Source organism: Oncorhynchus mykiss, chromosome 11 (assembly GCF_013265735.2).
Source record: "Oncorhynchus mykiss isolate Arlee chromosome 11, USDA_OmykA_1.1, whole genome shotgun sequence".
In the NCBI taxonomy this organism is placed as follows: Eukaryota; Metazoa; Chordata; class Actinopteri; order Salmoniformes; family Salmonidae; genus Oncorhynchus; species Oncorhynchus mykiss.
In genome coordinates this window covers 16024110-16047131 of record NC_048575.1, presented here as the reverse complement: position 1 = coordinate 16047131, position 23022 = coordinate 16024110, and the positions used below count along the sequence as shown (strand labels likewise).

The 23022-nt window shown below is 43.1% G+C and overlaps 1 protein-coding gene across 1 annotated transcript in view; it reads left to right on the top strand.

The window, feature by feature from the left end:
* Window positions 1-16679: 16679 nt before the first annotated feature.
* The window catches only part of drd3 (dopamine receptor D3), a 41871-nt gene continuing 35528 nt past the window's right edge, over window positions 16680-23022 (top strand). The window contains exon 1 of the mRNA XM_021620317.2: window positions 16680-16998. Coding sequence (XP_021475992.2) covers window positions 16702-16998 — 297 coding nt within the window. The 5' untranslated portion in view covers window positions 16680-16701. The remainder of the gene's footprint in view (window positions 16999-23022) is intronic.

Below are 23022 nucleotides of genomic sequence, written 5' to 3'. Positions count from 1 at the left end.
GTTCTGACCTTGATTTTCCGTTGTTTTGTATTTATTTAGTATGCTCAGGGCGTGAGTTGGGTGGGCAGTCTGTTTGTTTTTCTATGTTTTGGGGCATTTCTATGTTTTCGGCCTAGTATGGTTCTCAATCAGAGGCAGGTGTCATTAGTTGTCTCTGATTGAGAATCATACTTAGGTAGCCTGGGTTTCACTGTGTGTTTGTGGGTGATTGTTCCTGTCACTGTGTTTGTTGTCACAGGATAGGCTGTATAGGTTTTTCACGGTCCGTTTGTTGTTTTGTAGATTTAAGTTATTTCATGTATCGTTCATTTTCCATTAAAGAACATGAGTAACCACCACGCTGCGCTTTGGTCCGCCTCTCGTACAGACGAACGTCGTTACAGCTTCACGGTTGTATTCTGCGCATGTGACAAATTTGATTTGATTTGACAATTCATACAAGTTGGGACATTTCACTGGTTCTTTTAAGGAAAAATACTATTTTAGGCTTGGGGGTTAGGGTTAAATTTAGGGTTAGGTTTAGAATTAGGGTTAACGTTAAGGTTGAGGTGTTTGGGGTTACGGTTACGGTTAAGGGTTAAGGCTATGTTTAGCTCTGGCCATCGTCCGACAATTGAGCTTCAACATGTATAACACACCTCCACCTACCTGGTTTACCTTAATGGGGTACATTAATGTGGACACATTCTCATGTACACACTGAAAGACACCTGAAAGATCCCCCTCTCCCTCTCCTCCCTCTCTCACCTCCACCTACCTGGTTTACCTTAATGGGGTACATTAATGTGGACATATTCTCATGTACACACTGAAAGACACCTGAAAGATCCCCCTCTCCCTCTCCTCCCTCTCTCACCTCCATTTTTATCACCCCCTCCCTCTCTCCTCCTCCACTCTCTCCTAGGGCTCGGACCTACCAAGGGGGAGGGGGGTACAGTGATTGGGCCGCACATGAGGGAAAGTGAGTCGTTTCACATCCATAACATGAAGCCTCAATCTGAGTTCTGATATAGCCCCCTATGACTCCTCAAGTCTGAGTACAGTACCAGAAAACCAAAAGGCATATGGAAACACACATCTACACAGAAATATTATTTTGAGTATTCCATTACTGTTCCTGAATGATTGACCTCAGTTATCTATGAAATTCACTTACTTGAAATTGTTTTTTTAGTATCCATACCTCATATCGGCTGAAATAGAAGTGAAATATTTGGTTGAAATGCACTCTGGTTTCACAGACCTGTGATAGGCATGATCATGAGACTTTTAATTAAATATGAATTATTTTTATGGTTGTATTACAATTTTTTTATTATAGGCTTTTTACACTTGATACGCAACATGAAAAATGAACAGTGGCGCAGGTGCACAAAGTTAGTGTGCACCTACCATCAAAACAATGAAGTGAAACTGTTTGCAATTCACCTGTTCAGCCACAAGATGGCAGCAGTGTTTTATGTAGCCCATAGCTTTTAGCACACTACATGGCCAAAAGTATATGGACACCTGCTCGTCAAACATTTCATTCCAAAATCATGAGCATTAATATGGACTTGGTCCTCCCCCTTTTCTGCTATAACAGCCTCCACTCTTATGGGAAGGCTTTCCACTAGATTTTGGCACATTGCTGCCGGGACTTGCTTCCATTCAGCCACAAGAGCATTAGTGAGGTCGTGCATTGATGTTGGGCGATTAGTCGGTGTTCCAATTCATCCCAAAGGTAATTGGGGTTGAGGTCAGGTCTCTGTGCAGGGCTCTGTGAAGGCCAGTCAAGTTCTTCCACACGGATCTCGACAAACCATTTCTGAAAGGAATGCTTTGTGCACAGGGGCATTGTCACGTTGAAACAGGAAAGGGCATTCCCCAACTTTTGCCACAAAGTTGGAAGCACAGAATCATCTAGAATGTCATTATATGCTGTAGCATTAAGATTTCCCTTCACTGGAACTAAGGGGTCTAGCCTGAAGCATGAAAACAGCCCTAGACCATTATTCCTCCTGCACCAAACTTTACAGTTGGCACTATACATTCGGGCAGGTAGCGTTCTCCGGGCATCCAGCAAACCCACATTCGTTCATCGGACTGCCAAATGGTGAAGCGTGATTCTTAACTCTAAAGAACGGATTTCCAAAGGCGGCGAGATTTACACCACTCCAGCCGACGCTTTGCATTACGCATGGTGATTTTAGGTTTGTGTGCGGCTGCTCAGCCATGGAAACCCATTTCAACAAACAGATCTCAACAAACAGATCTTGTGCTGATGTTGTTTGCAGAGGTAATGACTGTTACAACCGAGGACAGACCATTTTTACGTGCTACACTTCAAAACCCCACCTCCGACTTGTATCTCAAACAGACCGTTTAAAAAAATGCTTGCTTTTTCCTCATAGAAAATGTCATCCTGCCTCATTGGCTAAGCTGGCCAATCAGCGGTCTACTCGCATGAATATTTTTAATGACCGGTATACACACATGACCGGTATACACCATTAATTATGTTGTTGGGGTACACCCACACCATTAATTATGTCGTTGGGGTATGCCCACACCATTAATTCTGTTGTTGGGGTACGCCCACCCCATTAATTATGTTGTTGGGGTACGCCCACCCCATTAATTCTGTTGTTGGGCTACGCCCACCCCATTAATTATTTTGTTGGGCTACGCCCACACCATTTCAACACAGAAAAGCTGCTTTTTAACATACTTAATTACCCATTTGTGGAGGGAAAAGTATTTCACTTATTGTCATTAATTATAGCTCATATTTGATAGAAATCTGGAAAGACTGGACAGTTACTTTATCATCTCCACTAATAACAATGTTCTTCTTAATTAATTATATTGATGCTGTTTATGATGGTCCCTGAGGTGAGTGTTTTACGGCCATTGATGCTGTTCAAACTTACATTATGTTGACAGGCATGGCGCCTGTGAGTAACAGCCAGATATCTAAACAGCTGCCAAGCACAGGGTCAGCTCAAGGTCTCTGCATCCCTCATTCAGTAGGAAAGCTGCTCCCAGCTCTTTCTCTCTCTCCCCCATATAATTTCATGTCTGCCAGCCAATGACAGTACAGTTGAAAGTATGACCCCCCTCCCCTGATAATGTTTACTAACTACACTGCTGAAAAAGAGAGTGAGTGTGAGAGTGTGATTTTTACTGGGGGGCTAGAACAGGGTGTATAGGGAGGTCATAATCCACCATTCCAAGGGCATGGTAGTAGTCTGTCCCCGCTGGAAGGGGTCAGGATAGAGGCTGGTGACAGTTTTGTCTGTGGATTGAGCCTTTCATTCCCACACAGTCCCCTGCTAATCTGTACAAGTGCTAGTTGACACAGAGCTGCTGCAATGGTCCACAGAGTCTATAACACAATGTTTGAGGAGATCCTCTCTCTCTTTGCCTCTCTTTCTCTCTCTTTGCATTGGGAGCTGATAGTCTACAGTACGTGTCTTGGATTTTAATAAGGTGCAAATCAGTGGTGGCTGGTTTCACTTTAAATGGGGAGGACAGGCTCAGTAATGGCTGGAACAGAATGAACGGAATGGTATCAAACACATCAAACACCTGGTTTTCCACGTGTTGGATACCATTCCATCCATTATTATGAGCTTTCCACACCTCACCAGCCTCTTCTGGTGCAAATATCAATACTATCTCTTTCCAAGTGTGTATATGGCTCTAGACCCTAAAATGCCTTTTCCAATTATCTCTCTCCTCTTTCCTTTGCTCCTGTTTCTCTCACATTGCCTCCCCCTCATAGACCACTGGTGTGCAGCAGGAGGCTATTGAAGAATGCATCTGGAGTAAGACAAACGGCCTCTGAAAATAATTAGATTCTGCCAATCTTTCCCATGCCCATTAATTTGTGTTTGAAGCCTGCTGATTTTTTACAATGCATAGCGAGATTTACTGGCCAGATGGTGTGTATTAAGGAATCCGGTTCGATTGAGTTCATTGACTGTAAGAGCCATGGAAACATCTGACATACTTATGATAAAAGCGGTTTTGGGGTGAGTTATCTGCTCCATAAAGTAATACTGTTGCTAGGTACTTTGTTCTGTATGACCTGAACAGACCTTGGCCTTTACACACTGGGACTGTCTGGTCATATTAATGGGTTGGCCACTTCTCTCTCGTCTTCCCAGCGCTGAGAGTCGGGAAGCAAGTTCAAGGAGTGAATGTTTCAATAAATAAAATAAACAATGAACACGAAACACAAACAATGCACCGACATGAAAACAGAGTCAATAACACCTGAGGAAAGAGCCAAGGGGAGGGACAGATATAGGGAAGATAATCAAGGAGGTGATGGAGTCCAGGTGAGTGTCATAAGACAATGGCGATAGGTGTGCGGGATAATCAGCAGCCTGATGACCTAGAGGCCGGAGAGGGAGTATACGTGACACCGTTGCCTATATGGATCAGGTATTATCATAAATGTATGGTTATGGAAGGCAGGGGTGTAGTGCTCCTGCAGCACTTTTTCAATTTGAGAACACACAGAGCTGATAAAAAATATTTCCGGAAAATGATTTCTGAAGGTGAATCAATGTCCTGCACAATCACATAATGACTAATCAGTATATACAAAGTAGCGACCCGTCATTTTGAGCCCCACATTTTTTGCAAAAAAAACAACATGCCTGTTTTGCATGTTATTTTGCCATTAATACGTGTCACATATCAGTTTGCAAACAATGTAAAAAAAAGTTATATCATTGAGATAATAAAGCTGCATACAACATGGTCTCTTTTTTTATTTCTTCGGTAAGGCAGCTCCAAAATGCAGGCGTTTCAGCCTAGCTCAGTGCTTTCTGTGGTGGTGGGGCAAGCCAGCAGAAAATTGCATTGCGCTGTGATTGGCTCAGTGTTCTGTCACTCATGGGGACACTACGTCACCGCCAAGTCTTAGGGTAGAGCTAGAAAATTCAAGCCCCTTTGGTGATGCCATAGAGTTACATTGGAACTACCCATCCAAGAAGGTTCAAAACGTATTTTCCCAGTCGTAGCTCATTTTCCCAGAGTTCCCACGTGTCTTGAACTCACTAAAGTCAGATCTACAGTAGCTTTGATTGGACTGATCATGTCAAAATCATACTTTCAAAATCTTAGCTAGCAGTCATCATCATGAATCAGAGTCGACAATCTACTGGCAAATCCTTTTTAATCCTTGCCATATGAAGAGAAATAATGAAAATAAATTATAGATAAAACGTATTGGTGCTCATTGGCCATTGGACATAAACATTAAACAACAAGTTGGAAATCGTAAATTCTACAATGAGTGGTTTGGAGGGAATTAGTGTCTAACTGCAAGCATTGAAAAGCAATCATTAGCCTGCTATTCTGTGGAGTGGCTATGTGGTCCCAAGTCTAAGATTAAGGGTCTCTTTTCCTAGTTTAAAATGATAAACATTCAAGATTGGCCATGCTGTCAATGAAGCATGATTTGTGCCACGCTCAAAACAACTGTTAACTCAGAACTGCAAACGTTGACTTTTGTGAGTTCAAGACAACTGGGAACTCTGTAAAAAGAGCTACAACTGGGAAAATAAGTTTTGAACTTTCATCCAACTTGGAATTGTAAATCCGGAACTCGAGGACTCTTTCTAGAGCTACCACCTAAAGATCACTGACATCTTCATGATTCAACCTGTAAAAAGTAAAGAATTATTCACGATTGACAGTGATGATAGCTTATTTTGAAATTAGGTATGCATAATTTTCTGTTTGAGGTTATTAAACATACACAATTCATTTGAGGCAATATGTGTGGGCATAGGCAAACGTTGCAATTGGAGGATGTATTTTATGCATATTTTATAATCTATTAATAGACTACATCTGTCGGTACAAACTTTGTTTGAGAAATGATGACTTCATTAACTTATTTTTTGCGACCTGGCACCTAAAAAAATGGCACTATAGGAAGTATTCACTCCATCCCTGTGTGTAAGACAGGCATGGATGCACCTTAACAGAGACGCACAGGCGCAAATTGTTTTCCTCTGATAATCATGGTCAAATGGGCAATAATTCTCAAGAACACATAGACAATTATACCACTGTAAATGAACTCACCGACGTGTAATTTGTCGTAAGGAATGACGAGATGAAGTTATTACTTAGTCAGCTTCATCCTAATATGAAACGGATTTCCTCTCTGCCCAGTTACTACTCACAGCCTGTGAAGATTTATTTGGGTGTTTTCAATTAATCTGCACGCTGGAGGGCGATTTTTTTTTTAAAATATAAAAATACCATAACAACTTATAGCTCACGCACAACCAACTTCTCACCTTGTCGACTACACGTTGTTATTGACGGAGTCTGTCTCAGAAGGGTGTATTTTAAGACCTGCTCGTTAATGCGCAGCACCAACGGTGTCGCGCGGTGCAATAAATATCTTCCGAGCTCGTCACTAGATTTTACCGTCCTCAATTGCTCTTCCCCTAAAAAATAACAGAGTCTCGGTAATTGAAAATTCAGACCTGCATCCTGATGTAGGCTAGGCTATGTCAAACATTTCCATCTAATAATACACGGGCATTTGCCTGATAATTATGAATGTAGGCCACTTTGGTTTATGCCCATAGGCCTTTGTAAATATATAACTTTTCTCTTCACTCCCACTAGCCAAACAAAACGTATATCAATTGTAAATCTGCTTGAACATATAGGCCTTGTATGACAAGGTAGATGCACCACCACCACGCATAGTGTAATCGTTACACTTGAAGCTCATTTTCATCGAGACTAGTTGGCTCTATCATGTTCCGAGATGCTTCAGCGCAACTCAAGTCAAGTGAACCAGTGGCTTTGCTAGAATAACTCAAGGATTGGAAAAACGGAGTATGTGAGTATCTCTAGTCTTGTGCATTAATGAGTTTCGCGGCTCTGACTCAGAGCGCGTGGACAATGGGCGCCCCACAGCTCTGGGTGCAGTTAGAGCGGATAAAAACAGTCCGGACAACTTTTACCTTCCAACGGACGGATTCCACGATGGCACCTCATGCATCCTGCGCTGAAACAGCCTAACAGGTAGGACTGTCTGTTTGTGGCGCACACATAATAAACATGACAGGTTTAAATACAAGTTGGAACTGTTATTGTCGCCTGCCGAGTTTTATTCTGATGCATTTAACCGTTTTACATCCAGCATTTATTTAGGTGTTTATTTATTCTAGCCTGCTTGATGTATGACTTTCATGATTTTTTTCACTTTATGCCGACTATTACCCATGTTTTATTAAGTATGGTCCATTTGACCATATCCTTTGGCCATGCATGTTGGCTCGTCACATGTGGGTTAGGTGTCAGGGACTGACCCCAATCTCAAGAGAGACATATCGAAGGTGTAGGTAGGCAACCTTTCGCGCGGAATTTTATGGGTTCGACTTTAATTTATCCTATGAGGAGTGCATAAGAGGCTTTCGCATGCAAATGAGGATGTCCTGACAGCAGGGAGGATTTATCAGAACTGCATGTGTAAGATAGCATCTCCAAATTGATTTGGACAGCCAAAGTGATTAGAAATGATAACTGCACATTTCAGTGATAATTGTGATAGGCTATCTGGATAAATAGTAGCACTGTTATTTTTAATTACCAGCTTACATATGGAATGCCTATTAGCAATGCAATCATGGATGAATACATTTGATGTCAGTCCAGTTATTTTTCTCATGTGAAAATATTTATGTAAATGTGTGTTTTGGTGGTTTGTTTTGGCGGTGTGTGGAGGTTGTCTGAGGGAGCTGTTTTTTTAAATTTCATGTTCAAGTACATTGGCACCTTCAGCACAACCTGAGCCATCAACAGGACAAACAAGCACTGCCTGTTCCAAAGCACGTACATATGTGTGTGTGTGTGTGTGTGTGTGTGTGTGTGTGTGTGTGTGTGTGTGTGTGTGTGTGTGTGTGTGTGTGTGTGTGTGTGTGAGTGAGTGAGAGAGAGAGAAAGAGACACAGTCACAAAACATTTGTGTCTTTTTTCCCTGTCTTCAACGCATGTAGACCCACGCTGCATTGTCGTTCCCGGGTCCAGTGATAGAGGTGTTTATTATCTGAGGGCAGCAAGTGTGCAGCACCAGTCACCTCGCTCACTCTTAATTCATCATGTCTCCATGCAGATGGAAGATATCTCTCCCTGTAGACTCTGTTTGGGTCTGTTCTATCACTGCATAGGCTCAATAACTAGACAGGATCAAGGACTAGACTGAGTCAAGGACTAGATCGGGTCAAGGACTAGACAGGGGGACTAGACAGGATCCAGGACTAGACAGGATCCAGGACCAGGCATGATCAATGACTAGACAGGAGCAATGACTATACAGGATCCAGTAATAGACAGGGTCAAGGACTTGACAGGATCCAGGACTAGAGAGGGTCAAGGATTAGACTGGGTCAAGGACTAGACAGGGTCAAGGACTAGACAGGAGGACTTGACAGGATCAAGGACTAGACAGGGTCAAGGACTAGACAGGAGGACTTGACAGGATCAAGGACTAGACAGGGTCAAGGACTAGACAGGATCATGGAATAAACAGGGATAGAGAGAAGATAGAGCATGAGAGAATCAAGAATATTCAGTGCCTTCGGAAAGTATTCACACGCCTTTACTTTTTCCACATTTTGTTGTGTTATTAAAATTGATTCAATGAGATTGTTTGTCACTGAGCTACACACAACACCCCGTAATATAAAAGTGGTATTTTGTTTGTAGAATCTTTTTGAAATTAATAGAAAAATAAAAACAGAAAGTTCTTGAGTCAATAAGTATTCAGCCTCTTTGTTACGGCAAGCCTAAATAAGTTCAGGTGTAAAAATTTGCTGAACAAATCACATAATGAATTGCATGGACTCATTCCGTGTTCAATAACAGTGGTTAACATTCTTTTTTAATAACTACCCCATCTCTCTACCACACACATACTGTGTGGTTATCTGTAAGGTCCCTCAATTGAGTACTGAATATCAAACACAGATTCAACCACAAACACCAGGGAGTTTTTTTCAATGCCTTGCAAAGAAGGGCACCGATTGGTAGATGTGTAAAAAAACAAGCAACAGACGCTGAGTATCTCTTGGAGCATGGTGAAGTTATTAATTAGGCTTTGAATGGTGTATTAATACACTCAGTTACTACAAAGTTACAGGCGACCTTCCTAACTAGTAGCCGGAGAGGAAGGAAACCCCTCAAGGATTTCATCATGAGGCTAATTGTCACGTTCTGACCTTAGTTCCTTTTTTATGTCTCCATTTTTGGTTTGGTCAGGGCGTGAGTTGGGGTGGGCATTCTATGTTTTTGTTCTATGTTTTGTATTTCTGTGTTTGGCCTGGTATGGTTCCCAATCAGAGGCAGCTGTCTATCGTTGTCTCTGATTGAGAACCATACTTAGGTAGCCTGTTCCCACCTGTGTTTGTGGGTAGTTGTTTTCTGTTTTGTGTGTCTTCACCTTACAGAACTGTTTCGTTTCGGTCACTCTCTCTCTTTGTTGTTTTTTGGTTATTGCAGTGTTCAGTTTATTTATTAAAATTAACATGGACACTTACCACGCTGCGTTTTGGTCGGATTCTTCCTATTCCTCATCCGAGGAGGACAACGATCGTTACACCAATGGGGATTTTAAAGCAGTTACAGAGTTTAACGGTCGTCATATGATAAAAATGAGGATGTATCAACAGCATTGTAGTTGCTCCACAATTACTGACCTAAATTACATGTTGAAAAGAAGGAAACCTGTATAGAATAAAAAATATTCCAAAACTTGCATTCTGTTTGCAACAAGGGACTTAAGAAATACTGCAAATAATGTGGTAAAGAAATGTACTTTTGGTCCTGAATACATAGCTTTATGTTTGAGGCAAATCCAACACAACACATCACTTCGTACCTCTGTTCATATTTTCAAGCATGGTGGTGGCTGCGTCATGTTATGGGTATGCTTGTCATCTGCAAGGACTAAGCTCAGGCAAAATCATAGAGGAAAACCTGGTTCATTTTCTTTCCAACAGACACTTGGAGACAAATTGTTACGTCCTGACCATAGAAAGCCTGTATTTTCTATGGTAGAGTAGGTCAGGGCGTGACTAGGGGTGTTTAGTCTAGTTTATTATTTCTGTGTGGGGTTCTAGGTTTATTTTTCTATGTTGGTGTTTGTGTATGATTCCCTATTAGAGGCAGCTGGTAATCGTTGTCTCTAATTGGGGATCATACTTAAGTTGCATTTTTTCCACCTGTGGGTTATGGGATATTGTTTATGTTTAGTTGCCTATTCGCACTACATTGTCATCACGGTTAGTTTATTCTTTATTTTGTTTTGTATTAGCTTAAGTTTCACTTTCTTTATTAAACATGTGGGATCTATGCACGCTGTGCCTTGGTCCGATCACCACTTATTATAACGATTGTGACAGAATATCCCATCTACAAAGGACCAAGCAGCGTGCTGGAGGTAATGGCATCCTGGTTTTTGGAGGAGATTAGGGAGAGAACATCCTGGACTTGGGATGACATAATGGCAGGAGAGAAGAGCCTGCCGTGGAAGCAGGCGGAAGCAGCGAAGGAGGGACAGTGACGAAGTCGGGGAGGAAGGCCACAGAAACCCCAAGATTTTTTTGGGGGAGCACATGGAGCAGTCGGCGGAGCCGAGGAGTGAACAAGAGCCAGTCTGGGAGAAGGAGAATTTGGAGGAGAGAGAAATGGGAGAGTTGTTGAGTTGGTGGAGGATGCACGGATTTGGACTAAAGGAACGTGTTGTCAGTTTGGTACCACCTGAGTCAGCTCCCTGTACTTGTCCTGAGAAGTGTGTTAACGTTCCAGAACAATTGATGCCGGCTATACGCACCAGGTCTCCAGCGCACCTTCACAACCCAGTACATCCTGTGCCAGCTCCTCGCACTTGCCGTGTGAAGTGTGTTGAAGTTCCGGTACCATTGATGCCAGCTATACGCACCAGGTCTCCAGTACGTCTCCACAGCCTGGTACGTCCTGTGCTAATTAGCAAATGTTGTACAATCAATGTGTGCAAAGCTCTTAGAGACTTACCCCAAAAGGGTCACAGTTGTAATCGCCACCGAAGGTGCTTCTGCAAAATATTGTCTCAGGGGTGTGAATACTTACAGTACTCATCTACTCATTCTAGGGTTTTTCTTTATTTTTACTATTTTCAACATTGTAGAATAATAGTGAAGACATCAAAAGTATGAAATAACACATATGGAATCATGCAGTAAGCAAAAAAGTGTTAAACAAATCAAGATATATTTTATATTTGAGATTCTTCAAAATAGCCACCCTTTGCCAACTTTGCATAATCTTGGCATTCTCTCAACCAGCTTCATGAGGTAGTCACCTGAAATGCATTTCAATTAACAGGTGTGCCATGTTAAAATGTTCATTTGTGGAATTTCTATTCTTCTTAATGCGTTTGAGCTAATCAGTTGTGTTGTGACAAGGTAGGGCTGAAGCTGAACAGAAGATGGCCCTATTTGGTAAAAGACCAAGACCATATTATGGTAAGAACAGCTCAAATAAGCAAAGAGAAACGACAGTCCATCATTACTTTCAGACATGAAGGTCAGTCAATTCGGAAAATTTCAAGAACTTTGAAGAGTGCAGTTGCAAAAACCATCACACGCTATGATGAAACTGGTTCTCATGAGGACCGCCCTAGGAAAGGAAGACCCAGAGTTACCTCTGATGCAAAGGATAAGTTCATTGGAGTTACCAGCCTCAGAAATAATGCAGCCCAAATACATGCTTCACAGCGTTCAAGTAACAGACACATCTCAACATCAACTGTTCAGAGGAGACTATGTGAATCAGGCCTTCATGGTCGAATTGCTACAAAGAAACCACAAATAAAGGACACCAATAATAAGAAGACACTTGCTTGGGCCAAGAATTACAAGCAATAGACTATAGACCGGTGGAAAACTGTCCTTTGCTCTGATGAGTCCAAATTTCAGACTTTTGGTTCCAACCTCCATGTCTTTGTGAGACGTATGATCTCCGATGTGATGTTCCCACCGTGAAGCTTGGAGGAGGAGGTGTGATGGTGTGGGTGTGCTTTGGTGGTGACACTTTTGGTGATTTATTTAGAATTAAAAGCACAATAAACCAGCATGGCTATCACAGCATTCTGCAGCGATATACCATCCTATCTGGTTTGCGCTTAGTGGGACTATCATTTGTTTTTCAACAGGAAAATGACCCAACACACCTCCAGGCTGTGTAAGGGCTATTTGACCAAGAAGGAGAGTGATGCAATGCTGCATCAGATGACCTGGCCTCCACAATAACCCAACCTCAACCCAATTGAGATGGTTTGGGATGAGTTGGACCGCAAAGTGAAGGAAAAGCAGCCAACAAGTGCTCAGCATATGTGGGAACACCTTCAAGACTGTTGGAAAAGCATTCCAGGTGAAGCTGGTTGAGAGAATGCCAAGAGTGTGCAAAGCTGTCATCAAGGCTGTAAGGTTCTGTATTTATTTTCTTAGTCAACCTTGAGTTCTGTTTCGTTGTGTTCTTGGACGTAGCCCTGTTTCTTTGTGTTCTATAACGTAGCCCTGTCTTTCATTTTTGTTCATTAATTTCACCTGTGTTAGTTACTCACCTGGTCTTATCAGCTCCTTATTTAGTTCAGTTCATTCTGTTTGTGCCTTGGTGAGATATTGTCCGTTTTGACTCTACTAAACTTTTTCCTAGCCCGTTTGTGAGAAGCAGTTATAGCCTTCACTCCTAGTTTTGATTCACCTGCCTGTTTGCCTACCTGTGTATGACCATTGCCTGTCTGTGACCACAATTCCTGCCTTCTGCGAAATAAACAGCTGCCGCGCCCTGCGAGTGAATCTACACCTTTTTCTAACTGAGTATTCACTACAAAGGCAAAGGGTGGCTACTTTGAAGAATTTAAAATATAAAATGTACTTTGATTTATTGAACACTTTTTTTAGTTGCTAGATGATTCCATTTGTGTTATGTCATAGTTTTGATGTCTTCACTATTATTCTAAAATGTAGAAAATAATTTTAAAATATATAAAACCCTTGAATGAGTAGGTATGTCCAATGAAATATTTCTGTATTTAATTTTCAATACGTTTGCACAAAAACATGTTTTCACTTTGTCATTATGGGGTATCGTGTGTAGATGGGTGAGTTTAAAAAAACAAATGTAATCCATTTTGAATTCAGGCTGTAACACAACAAAATGTGGAGTTAAGGGGTGTGAATACTTTCTGAAGGTACTGTGTATGTGTAGCATCAGGAAGTAGACCATAGATATAGAGGGATAGAGAGTAAATGTTGAGGGAATACAGAGGGATTGAGAATAGAGCAGAGTCCATCATTACAGCTGTAGAGAGGAGGAGACACAGGAGGGAGTCTGGGACAACCAGGTTAGTATTGTGGGGAGTAGTGGGAGCTATGTGGGACAATGAAACATGAGGAGAAGAGGGAATGTGAAAGGAGGGGAGGGAAGGAGGGGAGGGAAGAGAAGGTGAGAGGAGTGGCCCTTGTACACTCCCCCTGCTGATCTGAAAGGTCTGGATAGGTTAAATTAATGTAGCTGGAAGGTATTGGTAGGTTAGCATAATCGACCTACCACAGGGCCAGGTACAAGTGTCAACCATTTTATAACAAAGGTATGTTATGCATGAAGCGGGGATTTGGACTGCACAGGTATAGGCATTACCATGTTGCTGATACCTGGAGTCCAGCCATGAATAGGAGAAGGGTAGGGGGAATTGATGGAAAGAAGTGGGTGAAGGGATGAAGATAGGGAGGGATGATGACAGGGACCATAGCCAGAGAGAGCTAGAGAGAGTGAGAGAGTGAGAGAGAGAGATAGGACCCAGACCACTCAAAACAGCAGCTTGGGAGTTATTAGCGCTCTCTGATGGAGAGGGTTTACCGTAACAGGCCAAAGGCAATAATCAATGACATGACTGCATTAGATTAACATGTTTCAATTTATCGTTGTAGCCATTTAATACAAGCAATAATCCACAGCTATTTACTGTGAGGGAATGACTAGGAAATCCTCATATTAAAGAGGGAATACTGTTGCAGTAAGATTAAATGGATGATTGTGCCAACAGTTTGGGTCTGCTGTAGTTCTCTCTGTTACAGTGCTCTTTGCAGCAGTGTTCTCTGTTGCCGTGCGCCCTATGGGCTCCCAAGTGGTGCAGCGCTCTGAGGCACTGCATCTCAGTGCAAGAGGCGTCACTGCAGTCCCTGGTTTGAATCCAGGCTGCATCACATCCGGCTGTGATCGGGAGTCCCATAGGGCGGCACACAATTGGCCCAGTGTCGTCCGGGTTAGGCCAGGGTAGGCCATCATTGTAAATAAGAATTAGTTCCTAACTGACTTGCCTAGTTAAATAAAATGTTTTATTAAATTCAGTGCTCTTTGCTGCAGTGCTTATTGCTGCAGTGCTCTCTGTTGCAGTGCTCTCTGCTGCAGTGCTCTCTGTTGCAGTGCTCTCTGCTGCAGTGCTCTCTGTTGCAGTGCTCTCTGTTGCAGTGCTCTCTGCTGCAGTGCTCTTTGTTGCAGTGCTCTCTGCTGCAGTGCTCTCTGTTGAAGTGCTCTCTATTGCAGTGCTCTCTGTTGCAGTGCTCTGCTGCAGTGCTCTTTGTTGCAGTACTCTCTGCTGCAGTGCTCTCTGTTGAAGTGCTCTCTATTGCAGTGCTCTCTGTTGCAGTGCTCTTATCTGTAGTGCTCTCTGGTATAGTGCTTTCTGTTGCAGTGCTCTCTGTTGAAGTGCTCTCTATTGCAGTGCTCTCTGTTGCAGTGCTCTGCTGCAGTGCTCTTTGTTGCAGTACTCTCTGCTGCAGTGTTCTTATCTGTAGTGCTCTCTGGTACAGTGCTCTCTGCTGCAGTGCTCTTTGTTGCAGTACTCTCTGCTGCAGTGCTCTTTGTTGCAGTACTCTCTGCTGCAGTGCTCTTTGTTGCAGTTCTCTCTTCTGCAGTGCTCTTTGTTGCAGTACTCTCTGCTGCAGTGCTCTTTGTTGCAGTACTCTCTGCTGCAGTGCTCTCTGTTGAAGTGCTCTCTATTGCAGTGCTCTCTGTTGCAGTGCTCTTATCTGTAGTGCTCTCTGGTATAGTGCTTTCTGTTGCAGTGCTCTCTGTTGAAGTGCTCTCTATTGCAGTGCTCTCTGTTGCAGTGCTCTGCTGCAGTGCTCTTTGTTGCAGTACTCTCTGCTGCAGTGCTCTCTGTTGAAGTGCTCTCTATTGCAGTGCTCTCTGTTGCAGTGCTCTGCTGCAGTGCTCTTTGTTGCAGTACTCTCTGCTGCAGTGCTCTCTATTGCAGTGCTCTCTGTTGCAGTGCTCTTATCTGTAGTGCTCTCTGTTGAAGTGCTCTCTATTGCAGTGCTCTCTGTTGCAGTGCTCTGCTGCAGTGCTCTCTGTTGCAGTGCTCTTATCTGTAGTGCTCTCTGGTATAGTGCTTTCTGTTGCAGTGCTCTCTGTTGCAGTGCTCTCTGCTGCAGTGCTCTTTGTTGCAGTACTCTCTGCTGCAGTGCTCTCTGTTGAAGTGCTCTCTATTGCAGTGCTCTCTGTTGCAGTGCTCTTATCTGTAGTGCTCTCTGGTATAGTGCTTTCTGTTGCAGTGCTCTCTGTTGAAGTGCTCTCTATTGCAGTGCTCTCTGTTGCAGTGCTCTTATCTGTAGTGCTCTCTGGTACAGTGCTTTCTGTTGCAGTGCTCTCTGTTGCAGTGCTCTTATCTGTAGTGCTCTCTGGTACAGTACTTTCTGTTGCAGTGCTCTCTGTTGCAGTGCTCCAGCAGAAAACATTAACCTCTAGCAGCCTTCCTCAGATTCACATCTATGACATTAAGCTGTAAAACCTCTCATGTTGATGTGATTATTTTGAATCGGTCAAGAGGGAGGATGTGAGGAATGATCGTTGGTCATGATTCCATTCAGGGTCGGGCGAGAGGCACAGGGTGTATTGCAAACTCACCTCACAACTTTGCACCTAAGGCCTGAACCAGGGTCATATTTCCCTATAACCGAGAAAATAAACATGATTTAAGAGAGTTAAGTGAAAATAGTGCACAGTGACAGCTGTTTGGGTTCCATGACAATCAACAATGTCATAGTGAGAAGCAGACACAAGCCTGGCCTATAGAGAGTATTGAATCATAATTACCTCAGTAGCTAACCTACTGCTTTGGCCAAGTGCCAATTATTCAATGCAAAGTAGATAATCAGATTCTAATAACATGTCCTCGACTTTATTTGTCCACTTATTAGTATTAAGGCTAAAACATGCCATCATTAGATACATCCCACATACATCCAGTACGTCACACTGCAGACACAGATGCTGGTCCTGTCTGCCTTGTACATAGAGGTCACATTAGTGATGATATGCAGAGAGCAGACAGCTCTGAACCATACAGTATGGTCATGCCTGGAAGAGGGAGCCTGATGTATAGTGTCTCACTTGAACCCAGAGGATAGGAAGGGTGCAATATTGTATATTGGTCTTGGTCATGGGGATGTATCAGATTAGATGTGCATGTGACTCAGGGTTTCCCTATGAGGATTACATCTTATATCACATGTACAGTATGGAAGGTTTTTTGTCTTAGTAGTTGTCATGTGATAGATATCAGCTCAAGCTATGTCCCTCTCTCCCATGCAGGTCTCTCACCCAGCCCTTCTCTCATGTCACCGGGACGTCACCATGGCGATGTTTAGCGGATCTGAACGCTTCTTCTGGAATGACTCGGAACAGGTTCCGGAAGACCTCCGCCTCCAGTGGAATTCCTCTGGTGGTTGGGAGGAGGATACGGAGCGTAACTACTACGCCATGCTGTACTCCCTGCTCATCCTGGCCATCGTGTTTGGCAACGTGCTGGTGTGTCTGGCTGTGGTGCGGGAGAGGTCCCTACAGACCACCACCAACTACCTAGTGGTGAGCCTGGCTGTAGCTGACCTGCTGGTGGCCTCGCTTGTCATGCCCTGGGCCGTATACCTGGAGGTGAGGGTCCACTGGGTGGGGGTGACAGGGATACGTTGGGGAGGGAGGGTATTTGGAGGTGAGGGTCGACCTTGTGTGGGTGGACCAGGGATAGGTTGGGGAGGGAGGGTATTAGGAGATAAAGCAGGTTCGGAGCAGGGATGGTGGTGGTCTTGCCAACTCCTATTGTAATTGGCGTGACAATGTCCATAGGACCATAGGAGTTGGCCAGCATAACAATATCTCTTTGTTGGGAATGTCCGTTGGGAATGTTTAGGGCTGGGATGTTTTTCTTGGTCAGATCCCAGGGTTAGAAACACTCCTCAGACCTACTCATGTTATATAAACTACTGAAAGAGACACAGTTTGTGACACTGGATGGCTTTGGGATTGACAGGAAGGGGAGGGGATGTGTTCACTTTGAGTTTTCATTCTTTTCAATGAAATACAGTGCATTCTGAAAGTATTCAGACTCCTTGACTTTTTCCACATTTTGTTACGTTACAACCTTATTCTAAAATGGATTGAATAGTTTTTTCCCCTCATCAATCTGCACACAATACCCCATAATGACAAAGCAAAAACAGGTTTTTCGAAATGTTTGCAAATATGTAAAAAAAATCTATATATTAAAACTGAAATATCACATTTACATAAGTATTCAGACCCTTTACTCAGTACTTTGTTGAAGCACCTTTGGTAGAGATTACAGCCTTGAGTCTTCTTGAGTATGATGCTACAAGCTTGGCGCACCTGTATTTGGGGAGTTTCTAAAAATTATTCTCTACAGATCCTCTCGGTCAGGTTGGATGGGGAGCGTCGCTGCACAGCTATTTTCAGGTCTCTGTGTGCTGTATGCTTAGGGTCGTTGTCCTGTTGGAGGGTGAAACTTCGCCCCAGTCTGAGGTCCTGAGTGCCTTCATCAGACCAGAGAATCTTGTTTCTCATGGTCTGAGTCCTTTAGGTGCCTTTTGGCAAACTCCTAGCGGACTGTCATGTGCCTTTTACTGAGGAGTGGCTTTTGTCTGCCCACTCTACCATAAAGGCCTGATTGGTAGAGTGCTGCAGAGATGGTTGGCCTTCTGGAAGTTTCTCCCATCTCCACATTGGAACTCTGGAGCTCTGTCAGAGTGACCATCAGGTTCTTGGTTACCTCCCTGACCAAGGCCCTTCTCCCCCGATTGCTCAGTTTGGCCGGGAGTCTTGGTGGTTCCAAACTTCTTCCCATTAAGAATGATAGAGGTCCCTGTGTTCTTGGGGACCTTCAATGCAGCAGACATTTTTTGGTAGTCTTTCTTGACACAATCCTGTCTCAGAGCTCTACAGACAATTATTTTGACCTCGTGGCTTGGTATTTGCTCTGACATATACTGTCAACCTTATATAGACGTATATTTATCTTTCCAAATCATGTCCAATCAATTGATCTTACCACAGGTGGACTCCAATCAAGTTGTAGAAACGTATATCAAGGATGATTAATGGAAACAGGATATTCAGTTTAAATGTAAATGTATTTATTTATTTACTTTTAAACCTATTTTCGCTTTGTCATTATGTGGTATTGTGTGTAGATTGATGAGGGGAAAAAATAATTTAGTCCATTTTAGAATAAGGCTGTAACGTAACAAAATGTGTAATAAGGGAAAGGGTCTGAATACCTTCCCGAATGCACTGTACATGTGAGAGATGGAGGAAGGATAGGGCAAAGAGATGGAGGAAGGATAGGACAGGGAGATGGAGGAAGGATAGGACAGGGAGATGGAGGAAGGATAGGACAGGGAGATGGAGGAAGGATAGGGCAAAGAGATGGAGGAAGGATAGGGCAAAGAGATGGAGGAAGGATAGGACAGGGAGATGGAGGAAGGATAGGGCAAAGAGATGGAGGAAGGATAGGACAGGGAGATGGAGGAAGGATAGGGCAGGGAGATGGAGGAAGGATAGGACAGGGAGATGGAGGAAGGATAGGACAGGGAGATGGAGGAAGGATAGGACAGGGAGATGGAGGAAGGATAGGACAGGGAGATGGAGGAAGGATAGGACAGGGAGATGGTCATGTTATTACTTTGAGTTTCTCCCTTATAGGGTGTGAGGGGTGTGGTGATACATTCAGTGACTGTGAGTGGCTGGAAGATATTGATGCCTATTGCTTCTAAGAATGTTTTATCTTCTATATGCTCCACATAATTGTCCCATGTGAGGAGTGTTACTGAAATGAATTTAGAGAGGTATAGTCAGTGGGGGTTGTTTCGTCCATTAGATATAATTCTTGGCTTGGGGGACTGGAGGAAGATAAAGTGTTGATGTGTTCATTTTGAATTGGTCAAGAGGGAGGACGTGAGGGATAATCGTTGGTCATGATTCAATTCAGGGTTGGGCGAGAGGCACAGGGTGCTATTGCAAACTCAACTCGCAACGTTGCACCTAAGGCCTGAACCAGGGTCAGATTTCTCTATAACCTCAACCATGTGGAGTTGAGAAAATATACATTATTTAAGAGAGTTAAGTGAAAATAGTGCACTGTAACAGCTGTTTGGGTTCCATGACAATCAACAGTGTCATAGTGAGAAGCAGACACAAACCTGGCCTTTAGAGAGTCTTGAATCATAATTACCTCAGTAGTTAACTTACTGCTTGATGACGAGTTTCTCACACTACTGGCCTATCTGGGTGATGTTTTTTCTCTCGCCTGAATGATCTGAATCTAGGATTACAGGGACTCTCTGCAACTATATTCAATGTGCGGGACAAAATTGAGGCTCTGATTAAGAAGTTGGAGCTCTTCTCTGTCTGCATCAACAAGGACAACACACAGGTCTTTCCATCAAGTTTACGGACAATGTCAAATGTGATATAGCAAAGCACCTGAGTGAGTTGGTGTGTAATTACGCAGGTACTTTCCCGAAACGGATGACACAAACAACTGGATTCGTTATCCCTTTCATGCCCTGCCTCCATTCCACTTACCAATAGCTGTACAAGAGAGACTCATTGAAATTGCAATAAGCGGTTCTGTGAAAATGTAATTTAATCAGAAGCCACTGCCAGATACCTGGATTGGGCTGCGCTCAGAGTATCCTGCCTTGGAAAATCGCACTGTTAAGACACTGATGTCCTTTGCAACCACGTACGTATGTGAGAGTGGATTCTCAGCCCTCACTAACATGAAAGCTAAATACAGGCACAGACTGTGTGTGGAAAATGATTTAAGACTGAGACTCTCTCCAATACAACCCAACATTGCAGAGTTATGTGCATACTTTCAAGCACACCCTTCTTATTAACCTGTGGTGAGTTATTCACAATTTTCGACAGCAGGAAGAATTAAGTCCACCACAATAGTATGGTGCTTGCCTGTCTTAGCCACTTGGTAGCTCACCATATAAGACGCTTCTAGCCCCTTCTTATTAATGGTATCTGTTGCTTTTATACATGTCTTACTACTCGTAATTCGTCTTAATTCTCACTAAAAAACTCCCGTGGCTTATTTTTCAAATTGGAATGTTTTGTTTCTAAATGTCTGAGCAAGAGTGAAGGTTTCATCGAGTTGTGAGATACTACTTTTGGACATATAACACACTGTGGCTGAGGAAAGGCACTACTCCCAATATAATTGAACTCCAAACAAATGTAGTTCTCATCATATTTGTGCCTCTTCGATGGTCCAACGTCCCTGTTTGTTGTTCGGTGCTTTCCCGGGTAGCCGAAGGGCTGCAACTGATTCACAACTGTCAGTGTCCATGCTAGCTGGGCTAACCACAAATGTAAAATTACCGATGCTAGCATTGGATGTTCTCGTGGAAGCAGACCAACTTGTGTCGTCGACAGGTGCAGGTGTAGAACTGCTGGTAGTAGCAGTACTATCTGTAGAGCTGGTATGTGTTTCTATGGACACGGGCCTCACTTTGTTTTTAACCATTTATCATAAATGGAATGAGCAGCAGCTACGTTTGGTTACATAAGGACCGTTAGTGGAATTCCCGCGAGAGAGTAACGGTTAATGTGATTGGATATTCATTATTTGACTTGGCTACCTGTTTTGGATTTGAACTTGCAACCTTTCGTTTACTAGTCCAACGCTCTAACCACTAGGCTACCCTGCCGCCCCATAATAGTGAAGACATCTTAACTATGAAATAACACATATGGAATCATGTAGAAACCAAAAAAGTATTAAACACATCTTCAAATAGCCACCCTTTGCCTTGATGACAGGTTTGCACACTCTTGGCATTCTCTCATCAAGCATCACCTGGAATGCTTTTCCAACAGTCTTGAAGGAGATCCCACATATGTTGGCTGCTTTTCCTTCACTCTGCGGTCTGACTCACCCCAAACCATCTCAATTTGGTTGAGGTCGGGGGATTGTGCAGGCAGGGTCATCTGATGCAGCATTCCATCCCTCTCCCTCTTGGTAAAATAGCTCTTACACAGCCTGGAAGTGTGTTGGGTCATTGTCCTGTTGAAAAACAAATGATAGTCCCACTAAGCACAAACCAGATGGGATGGTGTATTGATGCAGAATGCTGTGGTACCCATACTGGTTAAGTGTGCCTTGAATTCTAAGTAAATCACAGAAAGTGTCACCAGCAAAGCACCCCCACACCATAACACCTCCTTCTCCATGCTTCACGGTGGGAAATATACATGCAGATTTCATCCGTTCACCCACAACGTGTCTCACGAAGACACAGCGGTTGGAACCAAAAATCTCAAATTTGGACTCCAGACCAAAGGATACATTTCCACTGGTTTAATGTCCATTGCTCGTGTTTCTTGGCCCAAGCAAGTCTCTTCTTCTTATTGGTGTCCTTTAGTTGTGGTTTCTTTGCAACAATTCGACCATGAAGGCCTGAGTCACACAGTTTCCTCTGAACAGTTGATGTTGTGATGTCTGTTACTTGAACTCTGTGAAGCATGTATTTGGGCTGCAATTTCTGAGGCTGGTAACTCTAATGAATTTATCCTCTGCAGCAGAGGTAACTCTGGGTCTTTCATTCCTGTGGCCGTCCTCATGAGAGCCAGTTTCATCATATCGCTTGATGGTTTTTGCGTTCATGTCTTAAAGTAATGATGGACTGTCATTTTTCTTTGCTTATTTGAGCTGTTCTTGCCATAATATGGACTTGGTCTTTTACCAAATAGGGCAGTCTTCTGTATACCCCCCCCCCCCCCCCCCCCCCCCCCCCCACCTTGTCACAACACAACACAACTCAAACGCATTAAGAAGTAAAGAAATTCCACAAATAAACGTTTAACAAGGCACACCTGTTAATTGAAATGCATTCCAGGTGACTACCTCATGAAGCTGGTTGAGAGAATTCCAAGCGGGTGCAAATCTGTCATCAAGGCAAAGGGTGGCTATTTGATGAATCTCAAATATAACATATATCTTGATTTGTTTAACACTTTTTTGGTTACTACATGATTCCATATGTGTTGTTTCATAGTTTTGATGTCTTCACTATTATTCGACAATGTATAAAATAGTCAAAATAAAGATAAACCCTTAAATTAGTAGGTGTTCTAAAACTTCTGACCGGTAGTGTATTTTTTATTTAAAAAAAAACTTGAATCACATTTTTATTTGGCGTACCCCCGACAGAATTGTGCGTACCTCTGGGGGTTCGCGTACCCCCGTTTGGGAATACCTGAATTAGAGGATAGGAAGGATGCATGTGGATGGGGGGGCTGGGATATGTCAGGCGCTGCAGCTCAGAACACATTTATCTCTGTCAGACAGTTGTTATCACGTATTATAGCACCTAAGGGAAGGCCTGTCTGAGCAGCACTATCTATCTGGGTGAGGCAGGCTGGAACTGGGACTGTGTAATTGTACTTTCAAGGGTTTGAACGTGGGTGGCATAATTGGACAGAGAAAGAGAGAGGGAGAGAGGGAGAGAGGGAGGGAGCAAAAGAGAGAGGGAGGAAAAGAGAGAGAGAGAATAATTTATTTGATGTGTGTTGTTGATTATGAAGAATGATGATTGATATGGATAATGATGATAATCATGATGATACTGATGAAGCTGTGTGAATGTGTGT